The sequence below is a fragment of the Suricata suricatta genome, chromosome 9 (assembly GCF_006229205.1).
Source record: "Suricata suricatta isolate VVHF042 chromosome 9, meerkat_22Aug2017_6uvM2_HiC, whole genome shotgun sequence".
Taxonomy (NCBI): domain Eukaryota; kingdom Metazoa; phylum Chordata; class Mammalia; order Carnivora; family Herpestidae; genus Suricata; species Suricata suricatta.
Window position 1 is genome coordinate 121418232 of NC_043708.1, and position 14623 is coordinate 121432854.

General features: G+C 48.2%; 1 protein-coding gene across 1 annotated transcript in view; it reads left to right on the forward strand.

Moving 5' to 3' along the window:
- The window catches only part of PCSK6 (proprotein convertase subtilisin/kexin type 6), a 174531-nt gene that overhangs the window by 78968 nt on the left and 80940 nt on the right, over nucleotides 1–14623 (forward strand). Inside the window, exons 9-10 of the mRNA XM_029952282.1 lie at nucleotides 6902–7074; nucleotides 13617–13829. Of these exons, the coding sequence (XP_029808142.1) occupies nucleotides 6902–7074; nucleotides 13617–13829 (386 nt within the window). The remainder of the gene's footprint in view (nucleotides 1–6901; nucleotides 7075–13616; nucleotides 13830–14623) is intronic.

Consider the following 14623-nt stretch of genomic DNA (forward strand, 5'->3'; position numbering starts at 1 on the left):
GTGTGTGTGTGTGTGTGTGTGTGTGTGTGTGTGTGTGTGTGTGTCTGTGTGTCTGTGTGTGTGTTCTCCTTGCCCTCCTTTTTTGTTATCATCTTCTTGTCCCCTTCAGAAGCCAAAAGATTTAAAATCTAAATACATTTGGTTATTGCCTTCTTTATCACCGGGTGAAATTTATTTTCTGTTAATTATGGAGGCTTGAAGTCCAAGATCAAGCTGTTGGCAGGTTTGGTTTCTACTAATGCCACTCTCCTTGGCTTCTCATTGTGTCCCCACATGGTCATCACTTGGTCTGTGCATTTTCTGTATCTGAATTTTGTCCTTTTTTTGTTTATTTATTTCTTTGAGAGAGAGAGAGAGAAAGTATACGTGTGGCAGAGAGAGATGGAGCAAGAGAATTCCAAGCAGGATCCACACAGTCAATGCAGAACTAGATGCAGGGCTCAAACTCACAAACCGTGAGATCATAACTGGAGCCAAAATCAAGAGTTGGATGCTTAACAGACTGAGCCACCCAGCTGCCCCTGAATTTCCTCTTCTTACAAGGGGACCAGGCATAATGATTTAGGAACCCCCCCCCCAATATGACCTCATGTTAACTTAAATACCTCTTTATAGACCCTCTCTTCAAATCCGGTCATGCTGACCTTACCGTGCCTTTTAACATCGAGCTTCCTCAGAAAGTTCAGGGGAACTGCTACATGTCCTGCCACTGCACAGGGTCAACTGCATGTCACAAGGCCGGTAAAATCGCACTATAATTTCTTAGCAGGGGGAGGGGAGGCAGGGCAGGTCACTATGGAAAAAGTGCTGTTGGTTATGTACACTTGACCAAGAGTCTTGTCCAGCCATTCATTCAGCAGGTTCTCTGGGGCGTGTAAAATATTACCAGATCCAGGCAGTTTTGTAGGAAAGCACATCTTGTTAAAGCAAGGCCAGCCTGTGTGACTCGCTCCTGGACACAGCGTCTATGCACACCAGAACGCGTAAGCACCGCCTGCCTTCTCTTCAGTGCTCCCCTGACCCCAGACTGGTCCTTGGCATGGCCCGCTCAGCACATTTGCCCTCCCACCGTGAGCTCTGGAGTCTGCACGCCACATACCTGTGAGGGTGCCCGTGAGCTAATTGGCCATCCAAATGACTGGTCCAATTTTTTTTCCTGTTCCTGACAGCGTATAGTAAATGGCTCTTTCGTTTTTCATTAGAGAAATGATTACTGTTTTTCTTCATTTTGGCATTTCCAGAGAACCATTCCCATTGAAAGCTAATATTAGAACACTGAAAATATTTACCTTTCCTTTGTTGGCAACTTGTCAATGCTTCGTTAAAATCTAAATACATTATTCCTTCTTCCTTACACATCAGCCACTCTTCCGAGATGAAAGGCATCATGAGAGGTGTTGAGAAATCATTCTGTGCATCCGCTTTAACGTATTTGCGGTGTCCTCTGGCATCTTGTTCTTCTCGTTCAAAAGGAGGCTCTGGACGCTGAGTAATGCACAGAATGGTTGAGTCACTATAATGTATACCTGAAACTAATATAATGCAGTATGCTAATTATACGGAATATTTTGAAAAGTAGGCATTTAGGGGCATGTGGGTGGCTCAGTCAGTTAAGCGTCCAGTTCTTGATTTCAGCTCATGGCATGATCTCAGGGCTTGTGGGATCCAACCCCACTTGGGATTCTCTCTCTGCCCCTCCCCGTTCTCTCTCTTGCTCGCTCTCACTCTTGCTCTGTCTCTCTCTCAAAATAAATAAGCATTTTTTTTAAAGCAGGCATATCAACACATATGCCTTGCATGGAGAAGGCTGGAATAACAGGTGGCATGTTGGCACTAGAACACCAGAATTGATTCGGGCTGCCTGTGTGGCTGGCAGGGACTTCTCCTGCCCTGGAAAGCCTATTGAGGAACATCAGTGTACAAGGAACAAAGCTACCATTTCTCCAACAGTACCAGGAGCTATGGCCTCAATAAATTAAAATTAAGTCAATCATAAAAATTAAATCAATATTTATTTCTCTCAGCTATTCCACTAGGTAAATATGGAAGACAAGGGCTCAGAGAGTTTGAACTCCCGGTCTAAGGTTAGACAGAGCTGGGATCCCACCCCAGGACTCTCTGACACCTGTTCTCTTTCCCCCACTGTGAGTTGATCTTTAATTACACCAGAGGCCACAGTGTGTCACAGCACACTGCCAACATCCCACGCTACTGGTTATGGCCCCTCTCTTTGGACTGATGGCTCAGTAAGTACCTGGGCCCAGCGTCTCCAACATAGACAGACGCCCTGAGCACACAGACTAGTGACCAAAGAAAGATAATCTTTCAGATCGCCCCGACTCATCTTGTCCACCCGGAAATCAGAAAAGAGGAATGTACACTGAGCTGATGTCACAGTGGGTTTGCCCCACCTATAAAAGGGAGGAAGGAACCCCACAGTAGATGCCAATGAATGTGGATAAGTTTGGCCCCCATTTATAACTCCCTAGATCTTCAAAGGGAAGTTGTTCTCAAGTACCTGTCTAGCAAAAGATATGATCAACAAAGTGAGAAGACAAGGCTTCAGCTGGAAGAAGACATTCGTAACCTGTCTAACCAATAGACGATCAATTCCCAATACAAGCATAAGGAAGCAACACATTATTTAAGCATGCATACAATTGTATTAAAACACTAGTTTTTAAAATACAATGAGGGCACCTAGGTAGCTCAGTCGGTTAAGCGTCTGACTTTGGCTCAGGACATGTGGTTCATGAGTTCAAGCCCTGCATCAGACTCTGTGCTGACAGCTCAGAGCCTGGAGCCTGCTGTGGATTTTCTCTCCCCCTCTCTCTCTGCCTCTCTCCTGCTTGTGCTCTCTCTCTCTCTCTCTTTCTCAAAAATAACTAAACATTAAAACTGTGTAATAAGCATCCCTTTACTTAAGAAAAAAAAAAAAAGGCAATTAAAAGACAATCCAAAATTCCGAGTAGTTTCCTCTGTGAGGGGCAGGGCATGGGTAGAGACCCCAGTAGGTCATGTTTATATTTGCACTGAATAGATGGAGGGCTCATGGGTGTCAATTTTTCGGCTTTATCACTAGCATGTGTGTAACTTATGATCCTTCATCCATTATCAAATAGTGTATGTTTTAAAATAAAGGTAAAAACTGGGGTGGCTGGGTAGCTCAGTCAGTTAAGTGTCCAACTTCGGCTCAGGTCATGATCTCATGGTTCGTGGGTTCCAGCCCCATGTCAGGCTCTGTGCTGACAGCTAGCTCAGAGCCTGGAACCTCTTTCAGGTTCTGTATCTCCCTCTCTCTGTGCCCCTCCCCTGCTCACGCTCTGTCTCTCTGTCTCTCAAAAATAAACAATTTAAAAAACTTAAAAAAATAAAGACAAAAAGTAATGCATTATTGTTAACAGCCCCTGGAAATTTGTGTATTTACTTATATTTTTGCAGATGGGGAGACTGAGGCTCAGTGGTTTCAAACTAGCCACTACTGTGCACATTGGATGCTTATTGCCAGGCACTTTACCTAAATTATCTTTTTTAGTTTAATTTTTTTAAGTTTTGTTTATTTATTTTGAGAGAGAGAGAGGTGGGGAAGGGCAGAGAGAGAATCCTAAGCAGTCTCCACACTCAGTGAGGAGCCTGATGCAGACTCAAACCCACTGACCATGAGGTCATGACCTGAGCTGAAATCCAACAACACTTAACCAACTGAGCCCCAAGTGCCTCTCATCTTTTTTAGTTTTTAAACAAATTTTTTAATGTTTATTTATTATTTTTGAGAGACAGAGAGAGAGCATGAGCGAGGGAGGAGCAGAGAGAGACAGACAAACAAACAGAATCTGAAGCAGGCTCCAGTCTCTGAGCTGTCAGCACAGAGCCCGATGCAGGGCTCGAACCCACGAGCTGTGAGATCATGACCTGAGCCAAAGTCAGATGCTTAGCCTACTGAGATACCCAGGTGCCCTTCTTTTTTTAGTTTTTATGGCACCTTTGTAGATGCAGTAGCTTTCATCATTGCAATCTATAGGAAATGAAGGCTTAGTGACATGAGGGAACTCCCAGAGTCACTAGTTGGTGGTCATGGCAGGACTGTCACCTGTGGCATGCCCCATCTCCCTTCTGCTGGCTCCATGGCACACTGTCCATTGAGAGCTCTGCTCCACAGGCCCCTCCTGGGGACTGGTGATGAGGAGTCCACCTGGTGCCATCTTAGTGTGTGAGCAGTGACGACTTCCTGGCCCCGTCCTAAGCCAGGCAGCTGCGGTCCTGTCTGCATCAGCTAGGGCCATCATAACGAAAGTCCAGACCGGGAATTTACACAGCAGACAGTTATGTTCTCACAATTCTGGAGGCTGGAAGTCCAGGGTCATGGTGCTTGTTCATTCTGTTTCCCGGTGAGGACCCATTTGGTGACTCACTGATGGCTGGCTTCTCTGTGTCCTCATGTGGCGGAGAGAGACAAAGGAAGCAGGCTGTCTGTTGAGTCCTCTTATAAGGGCACGAAGCCCATCATGGGGGCCCCACCCCCATGACCTCATCCAAACCTAATTACCTCCTAACACTCCTGTCTTCACCACACTGGGGGCCAAGGCTTCGACATGTGGATTTGGGAGAAACACAAATGTTCAGTCCATCACAGGTAGTAAAGAGAGGAAGGGAAATAGATAGGGAGCCAGAAGAGAGAACAGACAGGGTTGAAGTTAGAATTTATTTCTTCTTCTCAGTTTTAAGACCTTCTGCCATAAAGAGATGGCTCTTTTGATGACTCCAGCACCACCCTCTGTCACTGCCTGTGCCGTGACACTCCCAAATGCCTCTTGGCCCTGTAACTGAACTTCGGATGTTTCCCAGACCTCAGTCTCACTGTTGTTTCACTATAAATTTCTCTGACATTGATTTTGAGTGTGATTTCTAGGCTTCCGGGAGCACCTGGTTCCAGTTGGCTTCGTGTCCCACCTAAGCGTAGGGTCAGGATGCCGTCCGTGCCCTACGGTGGCCCTTCCTCCTCCTTCCAGCATGACTGTCCTACTCAGCTTCCCAGGGACCCCACACCGTGCCTCTTACCTTTTCTCTCTCAGCTCACAACCAGGATCATTAGGACGGACATGAAGGAGAACACTTTAGGGCCACCTGAGCCTTCACAACCCAGGGAGGATGAGTTCATAGGGTGGAAGAATTTACTGCATTTAAATTATCTTCACAATCTCTGTAGGTAGACGTTTCTCACCCTGACAAATCATAAAGTGCTTTTAATTGTTTGTCTACGATCCATGTGTTACTGGGTGAGAGATTAGGTATCATTTGAAATTTATGTGTTAGGCATCTCTGCCTCTCAACCATCCATCAAAAGTGATGGCAAAGCATCTCTACAATTCCAGTTAAAATGGGTGGGACAGGCAGGTTTAATCCACATCCCACATCTGTCCCTGAGCCCCAGGGGAGGGAGTCCCGCTGTGGTTCTTTCTGCCCGAGTCCCACACCATCTCTTTTCATCCTGGGGAAAAGTCACCGTTCTGTCTTTTAAAGTCATTTGTATTCTGAGTCTCTATTTTTGGCATACACGCTCTCTTGTCGATGCAGATGCTGGGATGTGGCAGGAACAGATCCAGCCCAGTCTGGGAGAGCTGGGGGCCTCTCTGCTCAGTGAGGCGAGCCTCAGGGAAAGTGCTGCCTGGGCCGGGGTGCCCAGGAGGGGAAGCTGTGACCGTTAACAATCGTGTCTCAGAAGAGTCTTTAATGGTGCATGGAAATGTTCTGTGTGAAGTTCTGTGGTAAAAAAAGAACTTGGAGAGAAAGTGCACGCTGTGGCCAAAGAAAAATACTGGAAGAAAATAACCAAAATATTATCACTAGTTATTTCTCTATTTTCCAAACTTTCTGCAAAGAGCATATGTGATGCTTATAATCAGAAAAAGTCCTCTTTCCTGTTATGTCTTAAATAGCTCAAGATTTAAGATTTGTTGGCATGGCCACCACACACATGGAGCTGGGCCTGGTGGAGGAGGGGCTTCGGGGGCCTCTGAGCGGGTGGATGTGGGTCCTGAGGAGTCGCCTAGAGAGTGCAGATCTAGGCTGAAAGGGCATCGTGGAGCCTCAAAGAGGTCCCATCCTGCGTCCAGGCAGGACATGCTGGTGGCCCCTGCTTCCCAGACACGACCCAGCATCGCTGAGACCCCCTCTCTGGGTGAGGCACAGTGGTACCACACTTGTTGGGTGCAGAGTGGAATCATTAACAGAGGCAAATGCTGAGCATGGGGCAGGCAGGGAACCCCTGACCGAGGAGGCAGGCATTGGAAGAGGCTCCTGGCTCATCCCCTCTCCTTTTGGGGTGCTCTTGAGGAGTCTACCCCCCACCCCCTAAACACCCCTCTGGGGAGCCCAGAACCAGAACACACACTGAGATAAGGTGGCGTCCCCTCCATAGGCCAAGGGGCGGCCTTCCATCTTCCAGGTTAAAAACTCCTAACTACAAATCAGAGATGGAGTTGCATTTTTTTAAACAAAGGAGAAATAAACTGTTGACAGCAGGGAAAGTTGAAAATGACTCCAGAGTTGTGCTCTAGAAATTATAATCATAATACTTCTAATATGTTCCCTTTTTAAATATCAGAGTGACATTGTGCTGCCGTGGAAACTACTTGAATCCTATATTTTCCAAACAGTTCTGTTTCCTTGGCCACTGTCCTGTGTCGGGGACGCCACAGCGTGGCCCCAGATGGCATTTGAAGTCCTTCACGGCGGACAGCGCGGGATAGGGGTGGGGGGAGGGTTCCCGAGCGAGGCTGGAAGGCTCCCGAGCGGTGTAGGGCTGCTGGCGGTGCCCCTGGGCGCGTGACCCCGGGCACAGTTTCTGTGGCCCCCCCAAGTGCAGGGCGGGCAGGCACTGAGCCCCCTTGTGTGCTTGCAGGCATCCGCATGCTGGACGGGGATGTGACGGATGTGGTTGAGGCCAAGTCGCTGGGCATCAGACCCAACTACATCGACATTTACAGCGCGAGCTGGGGGCCGGACGACGACGGGAAGACCATGGACGGGCCTGGCCGGCTGGCTAAACAAGCCTTCGAGTACGGCATTAAAAAGGTGTGAGCCACTCAGGGCCACGGTGGATCTCTCGTGGGTGGGGGAAGAATAAAAAGAGTCATTAACGATTAGAAACAGAGTGAGCCAGGCCAGAGCCCCTGAAGAGAACTGGGCCGGCCCTGCCGTGCCAGGACCAGTGTGAGGGGGAGGTCATTTAGGGGCTCAGGCAGGTGGCTCTCTACCATCCAGCACAGAAGAATCTCACCTTGTCGTAGAACTGCTATCCCAGCAGGTACCAGCTGGTGCCCCGTCCGGCCCAGGACTCTGTGCCTTGAAGCCTAACAGCCCCCAGCCGAGGGGTATGTGCAGGTGGGCGGCCGGGCTTTTAGTCCAACTGCCTGCGACCTGGCCTGTGCGGGTGGATGGGGCGTCCTGAGCCTGGGGCCACCTACCCACGGAAACACCCAGCCGTGGAGCTTCCTGTGTCCGCCACGAGTGTGTGCTGATCCAGGGCCCCCCGGAGCAAGGAGGCTGGGCCTCTTGCCCTCCCTGTCAGCACACAGTCTAATATGTTTAGGATTTCTGGGGACTAAAGAGAGCAAACATCCAAGCACTGGGTCTCCACTGACCAGCTGAGGGGAAGCAGAGGAAGCTGACAGCCTGTGTCCCACTGGCCAGGAGGCCCACCCACTGTCACTCTGTGATCACTAGTTCTGGGTCCTTGGGAATCAAAAATGCAGGGGGCGGGGGAGGGGGCCTGGAGCTGACCCAGTTCTTGTAAGCCAGGTGGCGCGGCAGATTTCTGGGTGAGGACAGCTTCTTGGAGCTGGCAGACAGAGCTGTGGTCAGTGTCCGGGTGGCTCTGGGTGGCCCAACAAGACCCAGCCCAGAGGATAAGGTCCAGCCTGGCGATGCTGGCAGGGGTTTGGGGAGGAAGTCCAAGCATCCCTGGGTCAGCGTTCATACTTCTGGCTTCTATCGGAGACTGGGGAGAAGGGCTAGGGAGCAGGGTGGTTCGAGTCCGTTTTATTATTCGTGCTTCATAAATATTTAATTTTGAAGTTGATTTATTTATTTTGAGAGAGACAGAGAGAGTGTGAGCGGTTGAGGGGCAGAGAAGGATGGAGAATCCCGAACAGGCTCCACACCATCAGCACAGAGAGCCCAGTGCGGGGCTCAAACTCACGAAACCATGAGATCATGACTTGAGCTGAAATCAAGAGTTGGAAGCTTAACCGACTGAGCCACCCAGGCGCCCCTTATTATTTGTGCTTTAAAACATTTTTAAAAAGTCCTTATTTTATTGTAACCTGTGTGCCATGATTAAAATGTGATTAATAGTTAATTAATAAATCAAATATTATCAGAGGATTTTATTAAAGGCAACCTTTCTTTGTCTCCCTCTGCCCAACCCCTAGCCCTGTCCCATAGAGGAGCCATCTTTTTTTAACTCTGTTCATTATTACTTTCTTCTAAATAATATGGCTTGATTGCTTCTCTGGATGTATTGAGTTTGGCCATTTTTTTGTTAATTTTTTTATGAGGTTTGAGCTTTTATCTCTTCAAATGCTCCGAACCTGGCAATTGACCTCACGGTAGTGCCTGCAACACCACACAGCTGCCTTCCTCCCCCCATAACTCCAAGGAAATGCAAAGGCTGCTTCTGTCGGGTTGCTGAGCGCCTGAGCTGCGCCAGGTGCTGGCCCAGGGCCGCTGGAACATTCTGTGACCAAGTCAGCTGCTGCCTGCAAGGGGCTGCCAAGTAAAAATATCTTATCTTCCCAGTACTCAGCTCCTGCCACCCACCGGATCACATGGATCTCACTCTTGATGACAAGTGGAACATCCTAAAACTTAAGCTTAATTTAAGCTGTAAATTAGAGATCACATTTTCTGTGTGGAAGATACTGCTTTGAATGGTGTTAATTCAAAACATGTGTTCTTCTAGCAGATGACTTCTAAAAATCTGACATCTTAGGACAGGGTCCCCCTCCATTTCCTGGAGAGGTAAATGATTGTTTTCTTCCTTTTTGTTTAAGTTTTTAAATTTATTTATTTTTGAGAGAGAGTGTGTGTATGAGTGAGGGAGGAGAGAGAGAGAGAGAGAGAGAGAGAGAGAGAGAGAGAGAATCCCAAGCAGGTTCTATGCTGTCAGCACAGAGCCCAATGTGGGGCTTAACCCCATGCACCATGAGGTCATGACCTGAGCCAAAATCTAGAGTCCAGTGATTAACTTACTGAGCCACCCAGGCATGCTGTAAATGGTTGTTTTATTTTTTTAATGTTTATTTATTTTTGAGAGAGAGAGGGAGACACGGAATCTGAAGCAGCCTCGAGGCTTTGAGCTGTCAGCACAGAGTAGGCGTGGGACTCGAACCCATGGACCATGAGATCATGACCTTAGCTGAAATCAAGAGTCCAATGCTTAACTGACTGAACCATCCAGATGCTCTATAAGTGTTTTCTTTTTTTCTTTCTTTCTTTTTTTAAATATTTATTTTTGAGAGAGAGCAAGCGAGCACGAGCAGGGAAGGGGCAGAGAGAGAGCGAGACACAGAATCAGAAGCAGGCTCCAGGCTCTTGAGCTGTCAGCACAGAGCTGGACGAGGGCCTTGAACCCACAGACCGTGAGAGCATGACCTGAGCTGAAGTCAGACACTTAACCACCTGAGCCACCCTGGTGCCCTAAATTGTCTTCAAACGATTGTTTGGTATCTCAAGTTTACTTGGGTTTGTGTAGGTGAACCCAAGGAGGATTTGGAAAGCCTGGGGCTGTAGAGAGGGGCTCTTTGCATGCTGAAAACCGAGCAGCCTCTGCTTTATCAGCGTCAGGGGTGTGAGGAAGCTGCAGAGGGGACCATGTGCTTCCCTGCCATTCTTGTCACAGTTTCTTGAAATACTGAGGGCATTTCATTTTTTTCAGTCATTCTGAAGTAAAATATGTCATATAGGGAGCCCTAAATCACAGCCGTCTAAAGTTGTCACTGAAAATCCTCCTAGAAATTTGGTGATCTCAAACCAGACCACATTCCCCCATCTGTTTTTCCTCCCTGATGCCCCATTTGTCACCTACAGTCTTTCTTTGTCAAGTCTGACTTCATCTCTGGTGGATGATGTGGTTTGGAGACTTCAGAGACCATAATTTGGCATAGGGATGGGCCTAATGTTGGTCTCTAGGAAGCTTTACCCCTCACATAGCTTGTCATACCGAAGGGGAGATGTAATATGGCTAGAAAGGTCTGGCCTTTCCCAGATGCCAGGGCATCTGCTAGCCCTCAGAAATGGTGCTCTGTGGAGTTCACAGATGAACACTTACCCCCGACACAGGATGCTGAAATAGGTTTTGATCAGGTTGAGTTTGTGACTGTCCTGAACAGAAACACAAGTTCATGGCTGGGGTTGAAATGTCGTCCCCTATAGCTTCTGCCCTGTGGCTTCCAAGACCTGGGAAATGAACATGAAGTCCTCAGAGACAGAGAACACATCTCCCACACCTCAGATCTGGATGTTTTCTCCACCTCATTTTCACATTCTCTTTAGGAGACTTTTCAGGAGGGAGACAGGTTCTTGATGCCTTGACACCTGTGAGAATGGATTGGTCTAGGAGTAACTGCACAGCAGAAGGTGGAATATGCCTTTGGCATTTTAGATCCTGTTACTTAAAGTGGGGTCCAGAAACAGCCATGTGGACATCACCAGGGAGCCCATTAGAAATGCAGAATCTTGAGGCCCCTGGGTGGCTTGGTTGGTTAAGCGTCCAACTTGTAGTTTTGGCTCAGATCATGAGCACATGGTTTGTGAGTTTGAGCTCTGTACTGACAGAGCGAAGCCTGCTTGGAATTCTCTGTCTCCCTTTCTTTCTGCGCCTCTCCTGCCCACTGTCTATCTCTCTTGGTCTCAAAATAAATAATTCTTGAAAAATAAAAAATAGGGACACCTGGGTGGCTTAATCGGTCAAGTGTCCAACTTCGGCTCAGGTCATGATCTCACAGCTCGTGAGTTCAAGCCCCGCATCTGCTCTTTGCTGACAGCTCGGGGCCTGGAGCCTGCTTCCGATTCTGTGTCTCTGTCTCTCTCTGCCCCTCCCCCACTCACGCTCTGTCTCTGTCTCTCTCAAAAATAAATAAACATTTAAAAAAAATAATATAAAAATAAAATAAACTATTTTAAAGAAATACAGAATCTCGGGGCTCCCCCCAGCTTGCCAAGTCTGAGTCTGCAATGGAGCAAGACCCCTAGTGAGCTGTGTGCTTGCTCAAGTATGAGGAGTGCTATCTGGGGGCGTTCTCTGTGCTTCTGAAACAGTAAGGTTTATAGGCTCCCCCCAGCAAAAGGACAGTCTTTTATAAATAAATAATTCGAATGGAATAAAGATAGGCTCTGAGGGGTTAAATACTTTTTTATTTGGACTTTAGTTTCTTTGAGCTAGCTTCAAAGATAATTGCATGCAGACACACCCATTTCTAAGGTACTTTGTGCCTTTCTTCCAGAAGGCTGACCTTTTTGCTAAATGTGAGTAAGGCTTCTGTGGAGCTCGTGGCCGTGTGGACAGGCCCCCGTGGGAGACGTGGAAAGCAGGGTGATGAGGCAGCTTAGAGCAGTGGGATTGGATGAGTGTGAGGGAACTTCTGCGTTGAGAGCCCCAGGTTGGAAACTGGAGGAAATGTCAGAGTCATGATAAATAGGTACAAAAGGGCAAGGAGTTGTAGTCTGCTTGGTCTACAAAGTGGAACGTCATGGGGCTTTCAGAGTAGGTGGGTCCACTCAGCCTGGGATGGACTTGAACTCTGAGGGAGCATAATGCTCCCAGAGTCAGCAGGAAGGCTTCAGTTGGACTCTATGGGGATCCCAGAATTCTGCTGCAGATCTTTAAATTGGCCAGTTGTTGGGCTTAAGTATCAGTTTCCTCTCACATGTTTGGAAAGGAGGGTCCTTGGCAAGGACACCTAAGTTACCAGCCCTGTGGGTCCAGTTTCATCCCTATGGGTGTTGGCACTGCTCTCTGGGCCTGGCTGTGCACCACCAACAGGTCCAGCCACTAGGGCAGAATGGTCAGTTCTGTCTCGGATTAGTTCATCTTTAGATAGGGTTTGTGGTCAAACATCATTGCTTCTGTGGGTGTGGACTGGGACAGAGCTGTGGGAAGCTACCCTGGCCACCGCAGCCCCTCAAACACTTGCTCCATGTATGCATTCTTAGAAATAAAAACCCAGGTGCAGGTGGAGCGCTGGCCTTGGCTGGCATTGCCCACTGCCTACTTTAACACATCCTCCTGGTGGGGACCCTGGGAAGCCCTCGGACAATGGCCAGGAGCAGCCAGAGTGTTCTGGACCATGACCCTTTTTACCTATTCAATCTTCACCCAGAATTCACAGTCCCTTCTTTTCAAAAATTGTCTTGCCCTGGGGCGCCTGGGTGGCTCAGTCTGATACGCATCCGACGTCAGCTCAGGTCATGATCTCGCAATTTGTGAGTTCGAGCCCTGTGTCTGCTCTGTGCTGACAGCTCAAAGCCTGGTGCCTGCCTCCGATTCTGTGTCTCCCTCTCTCTCTGCCCCTCCCCTGCTTATGCTCTGACTCTCTCTCTCAAAAATAAATAAAGATTAAATGATTAAAAAATTACCTTGCTCTCTAAGACATATTCCTAAGACAAATTCCACAGGGTTTTCAAGAAAATTTGCCCTCTGCCCCACAGGACCAGCTCTTTGAATCCAGAAAAATTAATATTATAAATTCAGCCATCAACTGTCCTCTCAGTAATATTGCTTTGTGATGATAGGACATTATGATGGAAATTACTGGCGTGGCTCTGGAATAGAACGGCTTGTGTGAGGGCCCTTCATTTTCCCATGAAGAACAGAAAGGTCCTTCTGGGGCATCTCAGTGCGATCCTGTGATTCTGCAGCATTAAGGCTGTCACCGCAGGCGGAACTGCTCTGTTAAAATAAAACAAGAGGTGTGCCTGGGTGGCTCAGTCAGTGAAGCATTCTACTTTGGCTCAGGTCATGATCTCATGCTTTGTGGGTTTGAGCCCCACATTGGGCTCTTTGCTGAATGGCTCAGAGCCTGGAGCCTGCTTCAAATTTTGTGTCTCCCTCTCTTTCTGCCCCTCTCCTGCTCATGCTCTGTCTCTCTCTCCCTCTCTCTCAAAAATAAATAAACATTAAAAAAAAAAAAAGGAATGCTTTGAGACAAAACAGGAGCCTGCAGAACCATGTCCTTGGTGGCATCATGTGGTCTGAATGCATCCTTTTTTAAAAATCTTTATTTATTTTTGAGAGAGAGGGAGAGAGAGAGAGCGAGCACACAAGTAGGGGAGGGGCAGAGAGAGAGGGAGACACAGAATCTGAAGCAGGCTCCAGGCTGTGAGCTGTCAGCACAGAACCCGATGGAGTGGCTCGAACTCACAAACTGTGAGATCAAGACCTGAGCTGAAGTTGGAGGCGTAACTGACTGAGCCACCCAGGCGCCCCTGAATGCATCCTTCTTAGACCCTTGGAAGGGACATTCCGAGGAAAGGACTCCGGGCTGGTGTGAGACCTACACTTCGAAAATCCAGCTGCCGGGGCTGACTGGCACCTTGTTGTCCTTCTTCCCGTCTAGGGTCGGCAGGGCCTGGGCTCCATTTTTGTCTGGGCCTCTGGGAATGGCGGGAGAGAGGGGGACCACTGTTCCTGTGATGGCTACACCAACAGCATCTACACCATCTCCGTGAGCAGCACCACCGAGAACGGGTACAAGCCGTGGTACCTGGAAGAGTGTGCGTCCACCCTGGCCACCACCTACAGCAGCGGGGCGTTCTACGAGCGGAAAATCGTGAGTCCTCCCGGCCAGGTGGAGAGCTTAGGATGTGCTCCTCCAGCTCTTCGGAGACACGTTTCTCTTCCCCTGAGGCCAGTCCGTGCCGGCCCCCGGGTACCACCCTCCCCATCAGTGAACTGGTTGTACCTCAAGGGAAACCCCAGCCCCTCGGCAACCTTCTGCAGGCCCTGCCTTTCTAATTTTTGCACAAAATACCAATTAAAACCCTCTGTGGCTTTAGAGATCTAAAAATAGCATTTAAGAATGGGGTGCATTCTCAGCACTGGGCCTCCTTTTAGCTCTCTAAATTTCTGTGGTCACATCGCTTGGGATCCAGCTGACCGGTTCAGTTTCAACGTGCCAGACAGAGGAAAAGAAAGTCTTGGTTTTATACTGCAACATTTTAGAAATCCAAGTGTTCTTCCAGGCCATGCTCTCCCTAACAAAAGGGCTTGCCCCAGACCCTTCAAATTGAGCTGTGGTTTCTGTCTGTCACGTTCACTTCAATGGACATCAGTGTGATTCATCTTTTAAAAAGTATTTCCGTTTAGCATATGGGTGGCATTTGTGCTTCTTCCTTCCCTACAGGCTTTCCTGCTTTAAGAAAAGTAAAGAGGGGGAGGATTTTGAGCTGAAATTAATGCAGAATTCAAATGCACAGTCATTAAGTTGGTTTTTAGATGTTTAAAAAATGAGACCGTGGAGCCGGCCAGACACGGTTTAATTTGAAAGCAAGCTCACTAGCATCTTTCTTTATTTCTCCTGCTGTTTTGTCGCATCTCGAGAAATCATTTGCGAATTTGTTTATA